The sequence below is a fragment of the Triturus cristatus genome, chromosome 10 (genome assembly GCF_964204655.1).
Source record: "Triturus cristatus chromosome 10, aTriCri1.1, whole genome shotgun sequence".
In the NCBI taxonomy this organism is placed as follows: domain Eukaryota; kingdom Metazoa; phylum Chordata; class Amphibia; order Caudata; family Salamandridae; genus Triturus; species Triturus cristatus.
The window spans coordinates 1,206,250,402-1,206,270,574 of NC_140593.1; the positions used below are offsets into that span (position 1 = coordinate 1,206,250,402).

General features: G+C 45.7%; 1 protein-coding gene across 3 annotated transcripts in view; it reads right to left on the minus strand.

Moving 5' to 3' along the window:
• Positions 1 to 2,093: 2,093 nt before the first annotated feature.
• Positions 2,094 to 20,173, minus strand: part of CCDC120 (coiled-coil domain containing 120) — a 352,506-nt gene continuing 334,426 nt past the window's right edge. For all 3 annotated transcript variants that reach the window (XM_085629697.1, XM_085629696.1, XM_085629698.1), the window contains exons 10-12: positions 13,705 to 13,806; positions 8,875 to 9,897; positions 2,094 to 4,363 (exon numbers count right to left, since the gene is read on the minus strand). In XM_085629697.1, coding sequence (XP_085485823.1) covers positions 4,246 to 4,363; positions 8,875 to 9,897; positions 13,705 to 13,806 — 1,243 coding nt within the window. In that variant the 3' untranslated portion in view covers positions 2,094 to 4,245. The remainder of the gene's footprint in view (positions 4,364 to 8,874; positions 9,898 to 13,704; positions 13,807 to 20,173) is intronic.

Below are 20,173 nucleotides of genomic sequence, written 5' to 3' on the forward strand. Positions count from 1 at the left end.
GCAGACATTCTCCCCCAGTCAAGAGATCTGGGTTAAATCCATCGTTCTTTTGCCCACTACGCCACCCCAGTTCAGACATGGCCATATGCAAATCAGTCTTGACCCTGTGCCTCATGGGAACAGTCCAGCCCGAACTGCCAAGCCATGTCTTCCCTGGACCGGAATCAAGCATCCTAGGACCGGTTTCTGGCTATCAGCCGTCATCAGCCAGGATAGCTTGACTCCAGTGGCGTAGTGAGCACGGGTCCATCATTTGTTTGTTTTAACGCTTTTCGCCCTAAGTGGGATGGGTATTCCCAGACGTGGGACCCGTGCTCACTACGCCACTGGAGTCAAGCTATCCTGGCTGATGACGGCATTTGTTGGTTTTAATACTTTTTTTGAAAGCAGCCAGCCTCTCTCTGAACAGAAATGGCCTAGATTGCAAAAAGTAAGGCGCTCCAATTTGTGGTTAAAGAGAAGTTTTTTCTTCATAAATTGATCAGCAAGGCTTAGTCAGGAATAGCTTCTTCACACCAACCACCAGGAGGCGCTATATTGACATTCTAAAGGGAAGGGTTAAGCAGGCAGGATTGGGGAAAAGAAGAAAGTAAGGTGCCAAGATTAAAAATTTTTTTTTTTTTTAAAACACAATACCGATCATAAACTTACAATAGTGAAGAACAACATTTAGTAGTATATAATTGGAAGCAGAAGTGGGACATTTTTCGAAGGTAAGCAGCAGGTTACAACGAACCTGGTTATATGAAAAAAGTCAACAGCCTGCCCTTCCACATGACCGGTACTCCCTCAAGAGTGAAGTAGGTCTTTATCAGGTGACAAGCCACAGAGTCACACCTATACAAAGACATAAGTGAGAGTGAAAGTGGCTATGATGTTTCATAGATCTAGTCAACCCCTGTTAGGTTGATTAGATATTAAACTCACAACATCTGCTGGTCTGAATGCACTTTAAAGATTTGCTTAGGCCTGGTGTCATCTATGTTCATACGGCAGATCTTAACCTTCTCCGCTTCAAACATCAAATAAGGCCATGTACGGGTTAACAACGCTAGAGACAAGCATAGGCCGCATACCCGTTCCTTTATTTACTCAAAAATATTTATATAAATATGAAACCATTTTTGGCCACGGCTATTACTGCAAATGTGGAACAAGTTTACATCAAGGGCACCGATAGGGGAGTGAGTTGTATAAATTGGCTAGGTCTAGCATAACCAAGAAGGAATTTTTCAAAGTTAAAGTGATCTACTATGTAGCTTCCTTTAAAAATTAGTTCGGTCCACAAAAAAATAGCAGAAAATAATCATGTTTTGGAAGTCCAAACATATTGTAGCCTGCTGCAATGAGCCTGCCTGAGGGGTTCTGTATGTCTTCATGGATTTTCAATAGTGTGCAGCAGAATGCGAAACTAGCCAGGCCGTCTTTCCGTAAGATTACATATTCTTTTGGGTTAAAATATTGCTGATCAGCACCTTATTTAATATGAGCTCTACCAATTATTTTGGTTTCATTTGTAGGGTTTGATGCATTGTTTGGTAATAGCCAACATGGCCCAAGAGACATGATTTGTCCTTCTGACCCATGGTGGTGTCCATTCCAATACTAGTGTCTGCTGAAGTCATCGTTATATAGATGTCATTGAAGAAACTGAGCCGTGCTATTTCCCTTTTAAAGTTGGCGCACCTCCCTCTAAACATTGGTCAGATGTCATGCACGTTCTTGTGGCGTTTTGTGATTTGTGGAGGAAGAGAGCCTTGAACTTGTAAACCTAAGAAGAAACTAGCAATATTCAAGAGCCAAGATGGCCGCCAAAAGCATGAAAGGGATAGAAAGAAAAAACAAAGTTAAAAGTCAAATTGTCCTCCCAGTAGGACTGACCAGTGGAGAGGGAAAATGTATTTGGGCTACAATCTTAGAGAAAAATTAAAGGTGCAGAACACAATACCAACAGGCTCGAAGATGTATATAAATAAGTTGAAAAATGAGGACTTATTTTTAAGATTAGTTGGTCAAGCCGACTATTCGAATGGTAGTCTTAGTGATAAATCTAATAGTCCATGTTATTTTCATAAAATTATGAGCCATTTTGATCATTTTAAAAGACTTTTATTGTTAAATCTTTTTGTATCCCAACCTTCAGTCAGTCCCTTATGTAATAAAAAGAATAAGTACTGATATTTGTTTATTAGTGGACGAAAACAGAGCAAAACAACTTGTCCTAAAAAGGGGCAGTGGTTTTTTTTTATATATACATTTATTATTATTTTTTTGTACAAATTCAGTGTTTTACAACATGATCGAACAACATTCAAGTCAAACAATTAACTGGTTGATTAAAAGACATTAAGGGGAAAACAAACGGTGACGTTTTAAATAGGAGCTAAAAAGCGAGAGACCAGCTCTCGAACACTCCCTCGCCTTCACGGTAAGTTCGAATCAGACACGGAAACATGACTACTTACACAGCTTTAGATATCCGATTACAGCGCAGAACAACAGAGAGTGAAGAGATACTAAACTGGTAACTACTATTGGGGGGTCTGGGGGCAGCACTGAAGCCCGGTTTGATTTTAGTGGCCTATGGCAGCCGTTATCAATTGGAAGTTATGTTCTGCATAAGGCAAAGGCATGTCCCAAAGCAAATTTAATTTTTCCAATCAAGTCAATAAGAAAATATTTATTATCTACTTGAGAAATCCATTTGACTTCTCAATTAAATGCGTACAAATGTTACAACATGTTCTGTATCTCTAATGAATATAAATAATTGGAAAAATATATTATTTTCAAATCAAAGTAGGGTTCCACATTGATGGACATTATAGGTGAAGATGTGTTACCCTATCGGTAAGGGAGGTTCCGGCACAATAAAATCAGCCATCATTACATATGGTCATTCTTCTCACCAAACTGGACTGGGCAAATCTGCTGTGGGTACAGCGTGACGATGCCATGTAGTTGAAAGAATCAAAATTCACATTTGTTTTTACAAACAAACCTTGTTCAGTTCCTAAAATTGTTATCACAGCTTCAAATTAACACCTACCCCCAAACCCGGAGAAAAAACACGCTTGCGTCTGACCAGGCCAATGTTCGCAAAGTCAAAACTGAATCAATACGCTACATGTTCTGGGTGTAGAGGGTTGATATTGCAATGGGAAAAGCAAACAATTTGTATTACGCTTGTTCAGGTTTGTCGTGAGCTGCAATTTTACTACGGGCCCAGTTGTGTACTAATACAGAAGTTAACAAGTACTTCACCTCAAAACCTCAAAGCTCAGAAGCAGGAACCTCGAGGCAATGTCTAGATCACCAGTTTACTTACTGCGTCATGGTAAGGAACATGGGTTAAAAATAACATGACCTCTCTAACTTTGGGTTGGCAAGCCACCTCAAACAGATTTCTATCACTTTGTGTTAAGTTTATTGTCTGGTAGCAATGATTGATACCCCCTAGCACCAGGAAATTCACATGAGCCACATTTTTGGGTTCCCCAATAGCAGACATTTTGTGGTCTTCAAAGATGGGCCTCATGGTTTTTCCAATGAAGGGTATTTCGGCTTTCTCAAGGGAGGGTGATTTTTCCTTTCTCAAGGTGGAACATTGGGCATTCTTCACTGGGGGCAGTTTGAGGGGCTTTTATATTCTCTTCCCTCCCTTAAAAAAATGGGTTAATTTTGGCCTGTATTCCCCCAACAAGAAACACTTTGGATTCCTCAAAGGAGTGACACGTCAGTTCCCTCCCCTCTACAGTGTAGATCCTCGAATAAGGAGCAATTTTGGTCTCACACTTAAAAAGATTTCAGGCAAAACATGGCAGCAGCAGACACAAAGGCAGATGTTTGGTCTCATTTTCTGAAACGGTAGAGTTATCATTTTGTGGACAAGGGGTTTGGAGGTGGAGGGAATTAGACATTGCCTGTTAAAAAACAGCAAGAATACAACAGACAGACATCTTCATAGCATGCAGCAAGCGCATTCCGCCATGGACTGTGTTAACACTCCCCTACAAACACTTTTAAAAACAAAAATGTTTTAAAACACATGTGCCTCCAACACACAGACACACAAAAAACAATAGTCGAAAAACAGTCGTGATGCCCCGGTGATCCCACGTTGAAGTCCAGGCATGGCATGTTCCACGGCAGGATGAAACTTTTCCCCCGCTTGGCTTCTGTGGTCTGCAGTTGTGTCCGGCTACTTTTGCTTTAGTTCATAATATATTTATTCTTTACTCTTAATCATACCAAAGTCCCTGGAGAGTTCACATCTCTCTCCAACGAGAAGCCCCCATCAAACATGACGAGTCCATTCAGAGGGTCGTTGAGCTCCTGCTCGTACAGGAATTCAGTGTAATGTCTTTAGGGGAAGGGAAGGCAGGTGGAGGTGAGCGGAAAGATGCAGTTTGGGCAGGGATAGAGTAGGCGAGGTGAAAAATGCGGAGAAAGGAAGGAGCAGAGAAAATAATTATTAAGCAGATAGGCAAAATACTCACAAATACAAACCACAACCAGAGGTACGGCAAGGAAGAGGGGGATGGGGAAGAGAGCCGGAGACGAGCATGGGCAGAGCAACTAGAAAGAGGCTGGGGTCTCTGGGGGACTGTCAGTGAGAGCAAAGATTTTAATTAAAGAATCCCAAGTGAGGAAAGAAGAGGTTATACCTATGGTGTCCTTTCACTTTCCATTGGCAGCAAACTATCTCCTGGACGTTAGCCAAGCATGGCTGAGGAGAAACTACAAAGATGGGCATAGGGTTTGAACAGACTGTGTCAAGAGCATTCTATACAAGGCTGGATGTGGTGCAGTGTCCTCATATGTGTAACGTGGATTCTAATTTTAAGGACGGCCTAAAGCCCAAGACCTACGGCTGCTTTACAGTTCTGGATATGGAGCCCGAGTCTTGTTTCTACAGTTCAGTGGAGCAAGAAAGGATTAAATGAAGGTACGGTGATGTCCATGGGTACACCCTCAGATCAGGACTCCCAGCCCAGCCTCTATTCTTTTCTAGAATGTTTGATAAGTTTGTGAGACATGTTTCACCAGTGCACGATAAGGTAATGTGTCAATACAAATACTGCGGAGGTTGCCGGGGAGGTGTATGGTCTGCTAGAAGTGTTCCACCTAGAAACAGGTCAGTTCCTAGGGTGTGAGAAGCAAGAAACCAACATAACATATTCATTAAGTTATCTGTAGAGTGTGGCCCTAACTACAGAGCAATGGAGAACTGAACACGGGCCAGAGCCCCACAGAATGATTCACGATTGTTTGCAGCCTGCAATAGGCTAATGCTGTCCAGAATAAGCAAGACTATCAAGGTTTATTTAAAATCAGGGGTGCTGGTAATGCCAACATTACACATCCCTAAGGAAGTTGTGAAACTGAATCTATGAAGACTTCAGCCATTCACATATCTTGACTCATCCCATACAAGCGAAGGCCATGGTAAAAAAACAAAAAAAAAACTAACCTGAACTTTTCAGGTCTATCAGAGTTTCTTCAGTGGTGGATTGCCTCGTGCCAGCTGGATCGTCCAGAGGGCGGTCTTTACAGAACATCCTCCCACCAACTACCAAATATTTGTATTCTCTTTCTACCGGGACAGCTGGGGGGGGGGGGGTCACAGAAAATACTAAGCATGATTTAAATCAGCAAGAAGCTGAGACGATTCCAGGACAAATGGTTTCTGCTTCTCGGTTGATTCTTTCTAATTGCTTATCAAGGTGAGTAACTTCACAGCTCCTGTAACAGGGCCATAGCCTTACCTCAAATTGAAAAGCACCACTGTACCCCTACAATAGCTCTGTGACTGAGCTAAACATGCTTGTACGCAAGGTAAAAGGTGGTCTGGTGCCGAGGTCTGCTACAAAAAGTAGTCGTCCTTTAAGTCCACAAGCTAAAAATGTCCAAATGGCAGCCTCGCATATTTCGAAGAGCGAGATTTCCAGTAGATGTATTGGTCCTGGTTTCACTAATGGACTGAGTGTTAAAGCCACATAGCAAAGGTTTCTTAGACAACTAAGCGAAATCCTGTGCTTATTCATAACATACAATTTGCCAGGCTTACTAAAAGTAGCACCCCTTGCTACAATTCTCTATTCACATTATAAGTATTTACAATTATTTACGCTTTCAATAAAAAAAAATATATCTTATCGGGATTTTGGGATTGTTTAACGATTTTCTATGCAACTTTCCTTTTAAATTTTTAATTGCTATTGGACTAATGATTGGCACAGCATTCAGACACCGGTGGCTTTGTAGGCCCCAAAGTAAAATAGGAATAAAATAACATACTTCCTAAAAATAGAGTACAATGGATATTTCTTTTGGCTGTGGTAGCCATTACGATGCATCTATTTAGCCGTGCCCCCAAATCCCACAGACCCCTCTTGTAATTTAACCTTTGGAAAAAAAAAAATTTAAACCTCAAACTCTTGGTGAAAGCAATCTCCTATTTCAAGCTTCTTTTAAACAGCAGTATTTTCTTTTAGAGCAAAGTGCTTCTCTTGTGGGCCCTCAGTGGGACTGGAGTAGCGGACACTGGTGGGCTCCACACAGGCTGAAGGGATGCTCTAGGAAAACTATTGAAATTCTCAGGTAGAGAGGCCTGGAAGGGAGGGCAATCATGACCCTTTCATTTCTGCTCAGAAAGAACTACTCAATCAGAATAAGAATCTTGTATGGTGAAAGGCTTGTTGACTAGGACGGTGGGGACCAAAAGAACATAATGTGAGGACCTTAGTCTAAGGGACTTCCAAAGGTTGTCAGATTCAGGGACAGCCTGACCTCAGGCCCAACAAGCACTCCTCCGCTACCATCTAGAAAGAACATACTACATAGCAGGCGACCAAGGATACGCGCAGGGGGTTCATTCAGTTCAATTCCTCCGATGTTCGAGAGCACAGCTTTCAGAAAATCCAACAGTGTGCAACACTGCTTTTGTGGAAGTTGTGCCAGACAGAACTTTAGCCTCTTGGTGATCTCCAAGTTGGGCACAAGCTTTGTGTGCGTCAGTTGCTGCCAACAGGATGCTTTGACTTCTACTTTGGTGAGCTACAGGATGTGGCTGAGGCTTTTGGAGTCTGCGGCCATGGAGATGCTCTACCTGATACAGCAGGATTTACTTGAAGCACCTTACTCTTCGTCCCTCTTGCAACACTCTCGCAATACTAAAGAAGCCCATCTGACCTCACGCCTTGTGGGACGTTTATCCGATTGGATATAGAGCAGACCTGCTTCCAGGTCCTTGTGAGCACATAGGCACATGTAGACGGAAATACTGTCTTTCCTTTTTGCGCTGTTTATCAGGCATGGCTAGAAACAAACGGGCACAAAGGACTGTGCATCTACTGTGAAAGCACAAAATATGTAGGTTTAAAAACATCAGCAAAGTTGTCAGACCACAAGAGGTGGTGTTGAAGGCGGCAAACAGGGTCCTTGGAAAGAGATTATAAGTGTGTATTCGATTCCTGAGCAGTGACTGGAAAGTCTGGCCTTCCAGTCAGATGTTAAGGAAGGAAAAGAGGTTTGGTTCATGATGTGAGAAAAGAAGCAGTCCCGGAGTGACGTCACTGTGACTGAAATGCACGTGCGAGGTCTCAAAGAAACACTAGATTGAAAAAAAGAACTTTGTCCAGCAAAAATATTTTTGGTGCCCTCTTCTACAAATCCCTCTTAATTGTTCTAGCTTTTGGACACAACATTTCTCCTCTTTTAGCTGCAAAACCTACCTTGAGTATTGCCAAAGCTTGACATGTGGGACTGATAAAAATGCAATGCACTGTCTGGTCTATTTTTTACCATGGCCTTCTTCAGGTGGGGAAAGATGAAGCGTTGACTCCTTTTGCTGATATTAACAGTGTGTGGTGTGGAGAAGCAAGAGAGACTCCATTAAAGTGCAGGATACCCGTGACGTGGGGCACAGGGTGACCCCTTTGAAGTGTGCACCCCACTAATGTGGGAATGAGGGATGACTTCCTCAAGTGGGTGAGTGCAGGTAACATGGAAAATGAAGGAAACCCCAGTGAGCGAAGTGTGCACCATCAGTGGAGTGAGGGACCAGTGAGACTTCATTGAAGTGCAGTAAAAGGTACATTTGGGAGACTTCACTGATTCACCAGTGACACATGCAGAAAAGACTCCAGTGAAGTGCACAACACTAAGGATGTGGAAACAAAGTGGACTCCAATGAAGTGCACAAAGCAAGGAATGTGTAACAAGGGACACTCAGTTGAAGTGCAGGGTGCCAGTGGGGAATGCAGAATACTGCACCGAAGTGCACAATAACGTGCATGTGTAGAATGACGGGTACTCCGTTGCAATGCATTACGCCACTCATGCAAGAATAAGTGAGACTGCTGGAATAAAGGACTACAACGTGTGGAATGTGGGACACTAATTAAATGCACACCGCCAGGGACATGGGACCAGTGAAGTACAGGACACCACTAAAACGTTTACCACCAGTGATTTGCAAAATGAAGAGTCGCTTCATGTATGTGTATGACAACATGGTCATGTACAGCAGTGGCGACAGCACTAAAGTGCAGGACACCAATCATGTCGGAATGAAGCGTAATTGAAGTGTACAATAGGAGTGACTCGTAGAACATGACAGACTCCAATACATTTACGCCACCAGAGATTTCGGGGAACTAGGGAGAGGCCATTGAAGGGTGCTGCACAAGGAAGGCTCCAACACAAAAGTAACACTGGGAATGCAGTGGTTCTATGGCTAGAAAAACATCTACCCTTGAGACCCAATAGCCAGTATAGCATAGAAGAGAGGTTGTGCAAAGGACAAGCAGTGGTTGGCGGTAGGACCAAGTATAGGGTAATGGGAGTGGCTTTTAATAGAGCATTCCATACCTGCTGGCTAGCGGGGGCCCGTTGAAGCTCATGGAGTGAGACATGGGCGAGCTGGAGTAGTACTGGTCATGCTGGCTGACGTCATGATAGCGCTGGGGATGCTGCGGCTGCTGCGGGAGCCTCCTGTCCAACGGAGGCCTGTGCCCAGAGGCATTGCGAATGTACCAGTCACGAAGGCCCTCCAGAGCCAGGGCTTTGTGCATTCTGCGGTCTGCAGGATCCGGGCCTGGGCACCTCTGCTGGCTTCTTGACCGTGGTGTGTAATGCGCCCTAGGGGTGGACGCCTCATGCTGCCAGTGCTGCTGAAACTGGGCTTCGGGCTCTATAGGCACATGAGGCCCACAGGACTTGGTGCGTGTGACTTTGGCTCGGTGGGCTTCCGCTCGGCTTCGCAGGCCAGGGCTGTCCATGTAGGCGTAGGTGTGGGGAGCCCCGGGGTGAGAGGTAACCAAGTCCTGGTGGTTGGCAGAGTGCCCATCCCTGCGCGAGAAGTGACCAATCCCATCTGGCTCTGGCCAGACTCTCGCTTCAGACTCCGCCCAAACTCTCCCATCGGATTCCATCCAAACCCTGCCATTAGGTTCTGCCCAGAGCCTCCCATCAGGCTCCGCCCACGCCCGAGTCTGCTGCTTTCCCAAGTAGTAGTCCTGCAGGAGTTCTCCATATATCTGCTTGTTTGGTTGGACCTGGGAGTTGTTGGTCCTGGGTGTCCGGGCAGTGCCGGGCCTTTCGTACTGGTAGTGGAGATGCTGGTGAGGATCCGGGCTGGAGTACGCTGCAGTCTGGGTGGAGAAGCTCCTGTCACTGGTCAGTGTCTCAGAGCTCTTGAAGGGAGGCTTGATGGAAGCATACAGCGGCTCATTGCCATCAGATGATTCGCCTGCAGTCCGCTCAATCAGAGCCTCCGAGCTATTGCTACGCCGACTCCTCGCCGTGTATAAGGCAGCTCGGTCACTCGGGAAGCCCATTTGGGAGTCCTGGCTGCCTGACCACTGGCGGTTCTGCAGGCCCACGCCTTCCGGCCTGAAATAGAAAAATGACGACAGTCAAAATGTGGCCTAGCGATGTGTAGCTGACAGTAGGTTTTATTGACTTCGTCAATAAAAACCATAACAGTATAAATATATCCAAACAAAAAAAAATATACAGAAAAAAATGGCATAATAGCATACAAGCTAAAAAGGATACGTGAAATGAAAATGTTACTTAAGATAATTCATTAGCTAGGTGGTATTAATGTCACATGATCTCAAATACTTACAACCTTCCAGTGCCCACTGCTCTGAGTTGTATGTATGTTCAGGTTCCTTGCGTTAATAGACTACCCGCTACTCTTGTACCCAGCGTACCCGGAGTGTGTTCTCACACGTGTGTGCACACGCCTTCGTAATTTAAAAGGTGAGAGCAGGAGAAAGGATCATAAGATGCTGTGTGCAAATATTTGTTCAGTAAAATTTAACTCCATCATCTCGGACTAAAATAACTCTAGTGCAATGATTTGTTTAGTAAAGTGCTTAGTGCCAATATCCCTAAAATAAATTGTGTCCTAACATCCAAGACACTTTAGGTCTGTTCAGCAAGATGCACTGTTGCACACATGTAGAGATTACATGTAGTGTGGTTGTGGGGTGTCGTTGATGGCCCTATTGACACAGTAGGATAGCAGAGATGTTGCTCTTGACACACACACACACACACACACACCCACACACACCAGTAGATAGGTGTACTCCTAACTAATCACAGGCGTTTCCACAGGAAGCCCCAAACGGGCCAACTCCCCATTGACCGTCCCAACGGGACAGCTCAGACCTGATGGGTAAAATAGTCGGTTATCAGTTTTTAGACCGTCTCGGGATCTTGTGTATTGGTACCTTGCAGGAGCGACAGGGCTCTTAGTTCTTCAACAAACTTCCAACACTTAGCTGCAACACAAGGATTAGCTTGAGAAAAATAGAGGGCAAATGCCTCATGGTGTGTATTGCAAAACCAGAGTTAGTTGCTTTGCCCTCTCATCCCTCTTCATTCAAATGTATTTGATAAAATAAAATGCAGTTCTGCACTTCCATCCGCCAGAGCACGTGACAATACAAACCACAGCACTGGGGGAGGGGAGTGGGGTGGCCCCGTGCTCTTCCCCATCTGTTCATCTAAACACCCACTTGTTTATTCTAGACTTTATTCTCTGCTTTCAAAGTACTCGCCACAATGCGGTTACATTTCATAAGATATTCACATAACCTAGGTATGCATTTGAAAGATCCCCTCCGCAGTGGGATAGTATCCAGTTTCTCCCTTTACCCCCCAGACATCTTTAATAAACTCCAAGACTAGTCTTGGTTCTCCATGGGCAGACGCCAAAACATCTGGATTGTCAAAGAAAGACTCACCTTGATTAGAGAGTCAGAGTCGCACTGCTCAACTCAAGGCCTGCTCCCCAAAACGACTCCAACAACTGCACCTGATTTCTGAGGGCCAGGGAGGATGGAGTTTTTACCCGAGACTTGGCACAGCGAGGTTTCTATGCCAAATGCTAACAGATTAGTGGAGTGAGGCCTCTCTACACAGTGTTAACAGATACTCGGCCTAGTAAGGACTTCATACAGAACTTTGAGGTATCCTCTGCCAACGAATGATTTGTGATGCAGGCCTGGACTCCAAATCCCTGCATCGCAAATCATCAGCCGCTCCCTAGGACAGACCCTGCCCTCCCCAACATCCAAACTACCAATGAAGTCAGCACTAAGCCCCACTCAACATTAGCATCAGGCTCTTACCCCTTGGTCTAAAATAAACTCAGGATCTCTGCCAACTTTCAAGCATTCTTCACCATCCCCAAATCTACATCATTAACCCAGACAGAGCAGGTGTGGTCCTACCAGAGGCCCCACTCCAAAAAGCCTAAACCAGCTAAAGCGACAGCCAAGCAGTAGTGTCCTGTGGTAACATGGACCTGGGAGGAGGAACGCAAGAAAGGTTTTGGGAGAAGGTTCAATTATGCAGTGACCGAACAAGAGTTGCGCAGTGGCAGAGCTACAGATGTGCAAATACTCTGGGCCAAGAAAAGTTGAGAACTGATAATGTCTGAAAGGCACTAGAAGAAAATAATCATGATTTACACACAACCCTCCAGCAACTGCCCACCTCTCTATCCCAGCCTCCTCAGAAGCTCCCTGGGAGGTTATTCAAGGACAAAACAGACTCCCTACAAAGCCCTGAAGAGAAACCACTACAGGTTCAGATCTCTACACATCTCCTTAGGTCCTGCAACACTTCTGCACCTCAAACAACTCACCTACCACCATGAGGTGTGGACTGGGAAAATCCTGTCCTCCTGGAAACCAAGATGGGTATTATTGGCCAATGCCACCTCACGTTCAATGCTCTCCACAATCATCGATGCATGGCCTACCAAATCCATGCATGCAATCAGAGCCCTCTCTTAAGAAAACCAGGGATTCGGCATAACTGCAGGCCTACCTGAGGCCGGCCTTGGACACACAACTGCTTTCTTTGCACCCGTCAATGAACCCCACCCTCAGCAAATCTCGAGTAAGCTTACATTCAAACGAAGAGCTTCCAGAGGAAGCACAACGTCACAAGCAGACACCAAATGGAGATCTGTCGACGCCCACCAACAACAAAAATAGGAGAAGGACAAAATGTTTATAAAGGAGAATTCCAGACCCAACCACTAGACGGCGGGATAATGTACAGCATGTGAATCCAAAAAGATTCACGCTGCAAAACTATAGGTACCCAGACATCTTTGTTGAACAAAGCCGAGGTGCGGCATCCTGCTAGGGACTGAGCGAAGACCCCTATCCCAATACTACTCAGTCCCTCTGTGGTCGTCGATTAGTTCCCTTCATCCTAAATAGCCACACTGAACTAGACAGGACCGGTTCTCCTCCTCAAAGACAACCAAAACCTCTTGCCCGTATGCCCGAACATGTACAATGTGCATTTGAGTCCATAGATCCACAACCTAGCTGCCTCCAAGATGGTCTTCACATGTAGCTGACGACACCCAGATCAAACCAACGATTATGGAAGGTAGGAATGCCGGCTACAAATACAAAACTGCTGGTCTCAGATCCATTAATCGATACATCAGAACAAGCTCTGCTTCGCGGCAGCCAAACTGAGGGATGAAACCTTAGATCAGAAAGCTGAACCAACGCAACACATCGTTTGCAACACTTCAAATCTGTGGGTTCAACATGAGGCCATTCCATCACTTTTCTTGAAGCATCCTGCGATCATTAACCAAGACACATAAGCCATAGAACCCATCACCATGGTGGCAATGACGTGCATGGACCTTTACAACCGCGGCCTTCATTACAACACGTTTAGCAAACTCCAAAGAGCGCAGAAGTGTCCGACACGCGCCATCTCTGGGCTAAAGCCACATAGAGTCTGCCGTGATAACCTTACACTGGCTTTACTGTTGAAAAACAGGAAGTTCAAAGCAGACTGCACTGTGCAAAAGAGGCTGCAAAGATGTAGGTGTGCCAGCCCAAAAACATTAACGTTTTGCACGCTTTTAAGGCGCCTTCGCACATGGCCCACAATGTAATAATTCTTTGCCAAAAAAAAAAAAAGAGTTTTGGGACCAGACCATTGAGCCAGAAGTCTATAGATCTCCCCTTCCCATACTTAGTCATTTTATTCCATCAAGGCTTTAAAATGCCCCTATTGTCATCGAGTAATAGCCTTGCGTCCTCAGAGGGCCCAGAAGAAAGCAGATGGTAGAAGTAAGACTTTAAATCGCACAGACTCATCCTGGGGTACACACGACCAACCAGTGGGATGCACGGCACCTACCTCAAGTGGTTTCCACCCAACGCATTCCTCGTCAGCACTGGGGTCGCAGGGACACTTCTCCCTTCGAAACTGGAAATGCTTCTTGGGAATGTCCTGGTCGGGCTGCAGGAAGTAGAAGAGAGTTAGAAGCGACACAGTGGAAGGAGCTTTAGAGAGACAGTGTGAAATAGCACATCGCTGGCTTTAATACAGAGGTGGGTGGTCCAACCTGAGAGATGTTCATAGCATCTCTACTTCGGTTTCAGTCATCATACACGATCCTTACCTGGGTATTCGAGCCTCCCCACCAAGCAGAGTCCTCCAACCGCACGCTAACCTTGGCAGAGGCTACTGCGCGGCATCCGAAAAATATGAGGTTTGCTCAGAGACCCTTGCACAACGCCCTTCTATAGGCACAGACCTTCGTCCAGTGCGGACGCTTGAATACAAGACAAGGAAGAGCTGCTCACCCAGACACAAGTCTTCGCATAGCATTCCCTGCTCCAAAGAAACCCCGTGCAACTGTGCACAAGCGCAGGCCTTCCCACAGCGGGTCTGTCCAAGTACAGGGCCTCAAGGAGCAAGCAAACGTCAGCCCTGGCTCGCACCAAGTTAGGACAAGCATTGGCAAAGACAATGGATGGAGAATTGGCTGCCAGACTTTTGACTTTGTCAATGCTTTTTTGTTTTTCTAAGCCTCTATTTTTGAAGAGCTGCTGTGTCCTCGCCAATATAAATAAATAAATTCTACATTTGCTAAAAGCAACATTTGTTTGGCCCATAAAGGACACTTTCACTAGCAGAGACAGCAATATTTAGTGTGTCAATGTTTCCTCTTTGTGAAAGGGTGGAATGCCGCTCACAATTAAGTGAGCCAATGGCTGAAGGGGGCTGACCCACTGCCCAATGACGGGGGCTGTAAAGACCAGAAGGCAAATGTGAATGAGAAACCAACAGACCAATGGATGAAGAGGGCTGGCTGCACGCGCCTTTAAGTATATTACATTTATAGAATTGTATTCAAATCAAAAGGTTCCGGCTAACACTAGACCTAAAAAGCTGCACACTGCCACGGGCCACAGTAGTGGCAGCCATACACTTTACAAATGCCAGATACAATCCCCGCCCTACAATAAGTGCCCTAAAAGGGGCATCAATACAGCGCCCCTCTCATGACACTCCTTCATAAGCAAAGCGTTGCTGCTCCAAGACCGGCCATGGTTCAGCATCACAGACCAAGCCCACTCCACCATTTATCACACCTGCTGAAAGAAAGCTCATGGTGCCCCCCCCCCCCCCCTTAAAGAAAGCCCGCTGCACCTCATCACTGCCAGAAGAATGTTACTTGCATGTAACAGCAGTTTCACATTGATTAAAGAGTTGCATGCTGTACTTATTCTGCCACCTAGAGGACGGGTTCGGATATTGCATTTTGTTCCTGTAAAACTTGAAGATAGAAAATGGCCGTTTGCTGCAGGGGTGCCGAGCACGAATGGCCGTGACCCCCCTCCCCCCCCCCCCCCCCAGTACACAATGCACGCACCAGACACAAACGTCATCATAGTTTGTTTTCCTGCTACCTCCATTTGTGTTGCCAATAGCATGTAACCCTTCCCTCTCACACGAAGAGGGGCTGCTTGCTCCATAGCACAGGCATGTCACATGCTCTGCCTCAGGCTACGGGGTCTCTACAACTGCATGGAGCCACATGCTTAAACACAGCACATGCCGGCAGGCAACATAGGAACACATTGCTCACACCACAAACCTGCACGATGCACAACACAAAGCAGGAAGTAACACAAACTCCTGGCAGCATAGTTGCCAAGGTTTCAGATTGCTTACGTGTGACATTTTAACATTTTTCGTGTAATTATGAGTGACATTCAATGACTATGAGAGACACTTTCTCACGAGCAAAAATCAAGTAATGAAGACGCGGGAAACATAAATATCAGAAATTACAGCCATTGCAGCAACAAGAAACTATGAATTAACAAAATACACTTTGACGGCGGACCGTAGTTTCTGCACCTCACTCTAGTTTCATTTATGTCAGAGGTTCTCGCGCAACAAGCCCTGGCACCAGCCGTCAGGCGATACCTCTGGAGATCAGATCCTAAGCAGGAAAGGGTTGGGCATGCGCCAAGTAACGAAGTCCAGAGAGTCAATGTTATCAGTTTTCAGTAATCCTTTATTTTCAATTTGTGGGTTCTCATGAGATGGAGATTTTTTTGGTCAGCCTGACTTGGCGCACGCCCCCTTTCCCAACAAGAAACTCTACGAAGATCTGAAAAATGGAAGGACTGTAGAAAGATGGAAATCCTTACCGTTAACGTTGCCTGGCAGAGCAACGCTTTACAAAATGATAGTGCTTCCAAAATTCTTATATGTTCTTTAAAACACATATCAACTGTTACCAGACGAGGCATTCATTAAAAGTGATGACACATTGAGGACGTTCCTAAGGGACGGGAGACCCCCCCCTATCCCCCCCTACCCCCCAGGATAGCGCTGGCGACATTGCAACACAACCAATATAATGGCGGCATTTCCCTACCTGATATTAGAGCATACTACTGGCTGGCTCACTTAACTGTTGTAAATGAATGGGAACATGTTGAGGAGCCCACCCCACATACGCACTGGAACGCACGCAATTTGCAAGGCACCCGCACACACACTACCTCAAAGGTGGTAAGGGCTCCGCAAAACTCTTAATAGCCACTCGGATAGTGATCGCGGCATGGAAAAAAGCAGAACGGCAAATGAAGTGGGACAATCGGGTGACCAGGGAAACCCCGCTTTGGGTGGCGGGACGACTAAATAATCGGGCAGCTGACTGGATTCGGGAAGTGGGACTTGCTGGGAATCTCGCAAATTAAAGACATAATAAACCGCAATGAGCCGGGAACATTTTCCTCCCTCCAGAAATAGTACGACATGCGCCAGACACAATATTATAAATACTTGCAGTTAGCGCATGCGTGGAGGGCGCAGCACATAGACATAGGCGACCTCCCCGAATACGCCCCGATAGAGGGACGGCTCCTAATGGGTGAAATCGGGGAAAAGGCAGTCTCCTGGACATATAGAACCATTCACAACAACAAACCGGATTCCCTTCTGAAATTGAGAGCGAAATGGAAGGCAGACCTAGGTGAGACTGAAGACCTGGATTGGGAAATACCATTGATGCACCCCCGGGAGGTGGACATTAAGTCCCGCCCTAGATTGATTCAATTCAGATACCTGCACAGGGCATACTACGATAGAGCTCGATTGCACCTCATAGGGACGGACAACACGCCGAACTGCCTACGATGCAACATGACCGAGGGTGCATACTTCCACATGATATGGAATGCCAACATACCCAGAAATATTGGTTAACCTTGCTGAAAGAGCTAGAAGATATCCTAGAGGAGAAGATACCCCTGAACCCCCTGTTTGTTTCATTGGGCATACATACAGAAGTTGTCCTTCGCAGAAAAAAGTGAACACTGCTCAATTTAGGATTAGAGGTGGCCAAGCGCGACCTGGCACGTGCACGGGGAGCCACACTGAGCCCCTCAATGGATGAATGGAGAAAGGGAATGGACATGTATGTCAGGAGAGAAAGCGACATCTAGCACGGGGCTGTCCCAAAAAGTTCCAGAAAATATGGAAACCGTGGATAAAGCATTACGCTCTCCTGATAAACGACTCACAGTGATACCCGAGGCGGGATGGTGGGGGTAAGGAGGGAGGGGGGAGGGGGTAAGGAGGGAGGGGGGAGGGGGGAACTCGTGCTACCAACTATGAAAGTCCATTTGTTGTGGACACGTATACTACTGCTGTTGAAGGATAATGTCGATGTAATACTGAAGAAGATCATGTTCTCTGGAAGACCATACTGTTTCTGTACTCTACTCAAGAAAATGCTAATAAAAACAAAAAAAAAAAAAAAAAAAACAGGACACTATCCAACATGAAACAGACTGCCACGTTTTAAGAGTGCTTAGGTGTGCCAGTTTCAAGGTTTCAGAGTGCCTACGAATGACATACAACCACTAATGGTATAACACTAAAAGTGACAGTTTTTTTCAGAGCAAAATCAAGAAATTAAGTTCATGGAAACAGATAACACATTAGAAATGACACTCATATGAGCAAGGACAAACTATAAACAGAACTGCTGCAAAGCGCCTGATCCTACTGTAAACTGATTGTATGCCCACAATCTACTCACATTCTACAGGATTTTACACTTGTGCTCACTACAACTGCTTCAAAACCACAGACAAATTGCATGAACACAGTGACAGGAAACTAGTGAGTATTTCGTATGATTTAGCCCCTGGGCACTGCCAGTGTAGCAGCAATGTCTTCCTGAGGGCCCGGCAGGATTTGTTAAAAACACCTTATCCTGTCTGATGCTAGTCACGCGCTGACCAGTGACCGAGCCAGGCAGGCGGCTGAAGCACGAGTACATTAAAAGAGGCCTTGCCAAGCCAATAAACATTTCTATCCTAACAGTTGCCCCATATTTAACTGTGATTTCAAACCGTGTGCGATGCCTAAGCCTTTTTTTCATAATCAATGTTATTGTTCATGTTGAGTGTGCAAATAGAAAACAAACCCGGAGAATACTCAGTCCACCTACTCTTTTCTGCAAGGCTGGCAAGCGCGGCAATTCGGAAACGGGCCGCTAGCGGCCGCAGTCAACAGTACAAGTTGGATTCTTCCGTGCACTGCCGGCTGCATTCATGGCGCCTCAGCTGTGCACAGATTAAACGATGGTGTGCTGCACTGGTGGTGGCGCCGCAGGCGGTTCAGTCAATCTCAGCAGGCCGCCATTGGTGACTGTTTGACAGGTCGGGTGGTCCGGTCGCGGGCTGGCTGCCTGCCTGTGGCACGGACACTAGTATTTTAACAGGCCCTTATATGCATGACTTCGCATTTCAGTGCAGATATGCAGACCACCTCACTGATGTGCGTTAGAATCACGCACGATGCGTGATACTTAGCAGGGCTGTGGCAGCAAGCAACGCAGGACACAATGCCTCTGTGACAGGTAATTTTTATTTTATTTTGCAGCGTGAATCTACTACAGATTCACATGCTATGCAGGAGGGGAGGGTGTGATGTTCTGTTGGTAGCAGATTCTGGTGTGGCATGAATCTCAATACAAAAGTGTCTTCTACTAGAGTGTGCTGAACTCCATGATGCTGCTCTGCGTAAATCGTGCAAACAAGTGTCCCCTAGAAGCACCACTGTAGCCGAGCATCCGTGGTCTCCTGAAGTTTATCTATGCAGCACAAGTGAATTAAGCTTCCTATCCAACGCCAATCGTCGATTTTGGAACAAACTTCCATCAGGTGGTGGCCAAAGGCTATGAACAACTGTTTAGTCCTTCATAACTCGTTAATCCTGCACGTGTAACAAATGGCTGCTCCCCCAACATCTAATATACATAAGGATCTGTCTGCAGTTCTTCGGAGGAAGTGGTGATGGCAGCAGGCTGACTGACGTCAAACAAAGCATGGGTGTGTTCATAGGACCACCACAACCCTGAACATCTGTACACAAAGCTTCTCTACTGATAAAACCACACGCTTGCGTATTCTCTTTAATGATGTAACAGCGAGTAGGAAGGATACTGGCAGCGTAAGTGCTGCAAAGCCACATACATTCATTAGTTCAAAAGGGGACCCTTGCAGTCTCCTGAGCACTATATTAAAATACAAATTTGATTTTGGATCCTGGGCTGAGGGGGCTGCTTCTTCAATCCCCCTCAATAGATCCTAATGTCCAGGATTTTAAACACCATCATCCTACCCCTCCTTTAAACCTATGCCGCTGTGCAGCCATATGTACACCGACAGAGGCACGCGCTTATCCCACGCGTGTCAAGATCAGAGAGTTCTGTAACCGATGCCTGTAAAGGTCGGTGCGCAGTACCACGATGGAGAAACAAGGGGGTCTCGTCCATGGTGGGACTAGGAGCAGCAAGGCTACGCAAGGGTAAAAGCATGAGTGAATGGGACCAGATAAAAGTCTGACTTCTATTAGTGGACACAATGGGTTAATACAAGGGTGCCTTCACGCACCGTCTTTTTTTCATTATACACCTATGGGTTTCCTCAGATGTTTCCTAGGATTAGAAAGTTCCACCGCGCTTCAATAACTGTATTTCTTACTTTATGTGCAGATGACATTTTTGCTCCAACACCCATTGGCCTCCATGGTGGTCTAAACACATCAGATTTCTATGCAAGGAGCCACTTTTTAAAAGTGAATATTGCTAAATTCAAGAAAATCTGCAGAATTTAGCTGTACAGTAAAAGATTTGAGAGATCTAAACATTAGATGTGTCTTCGAGTGGTCTTAAACAGAACAGCTCCCTAAACCTCCACGCCCAGCCAGAGCCTGCATGTGCATTTTCGCATGGAGTAGGAATACGAGAATATATAACGCAATGCGAAAGAGGCATATTCTCGGCTAGGAG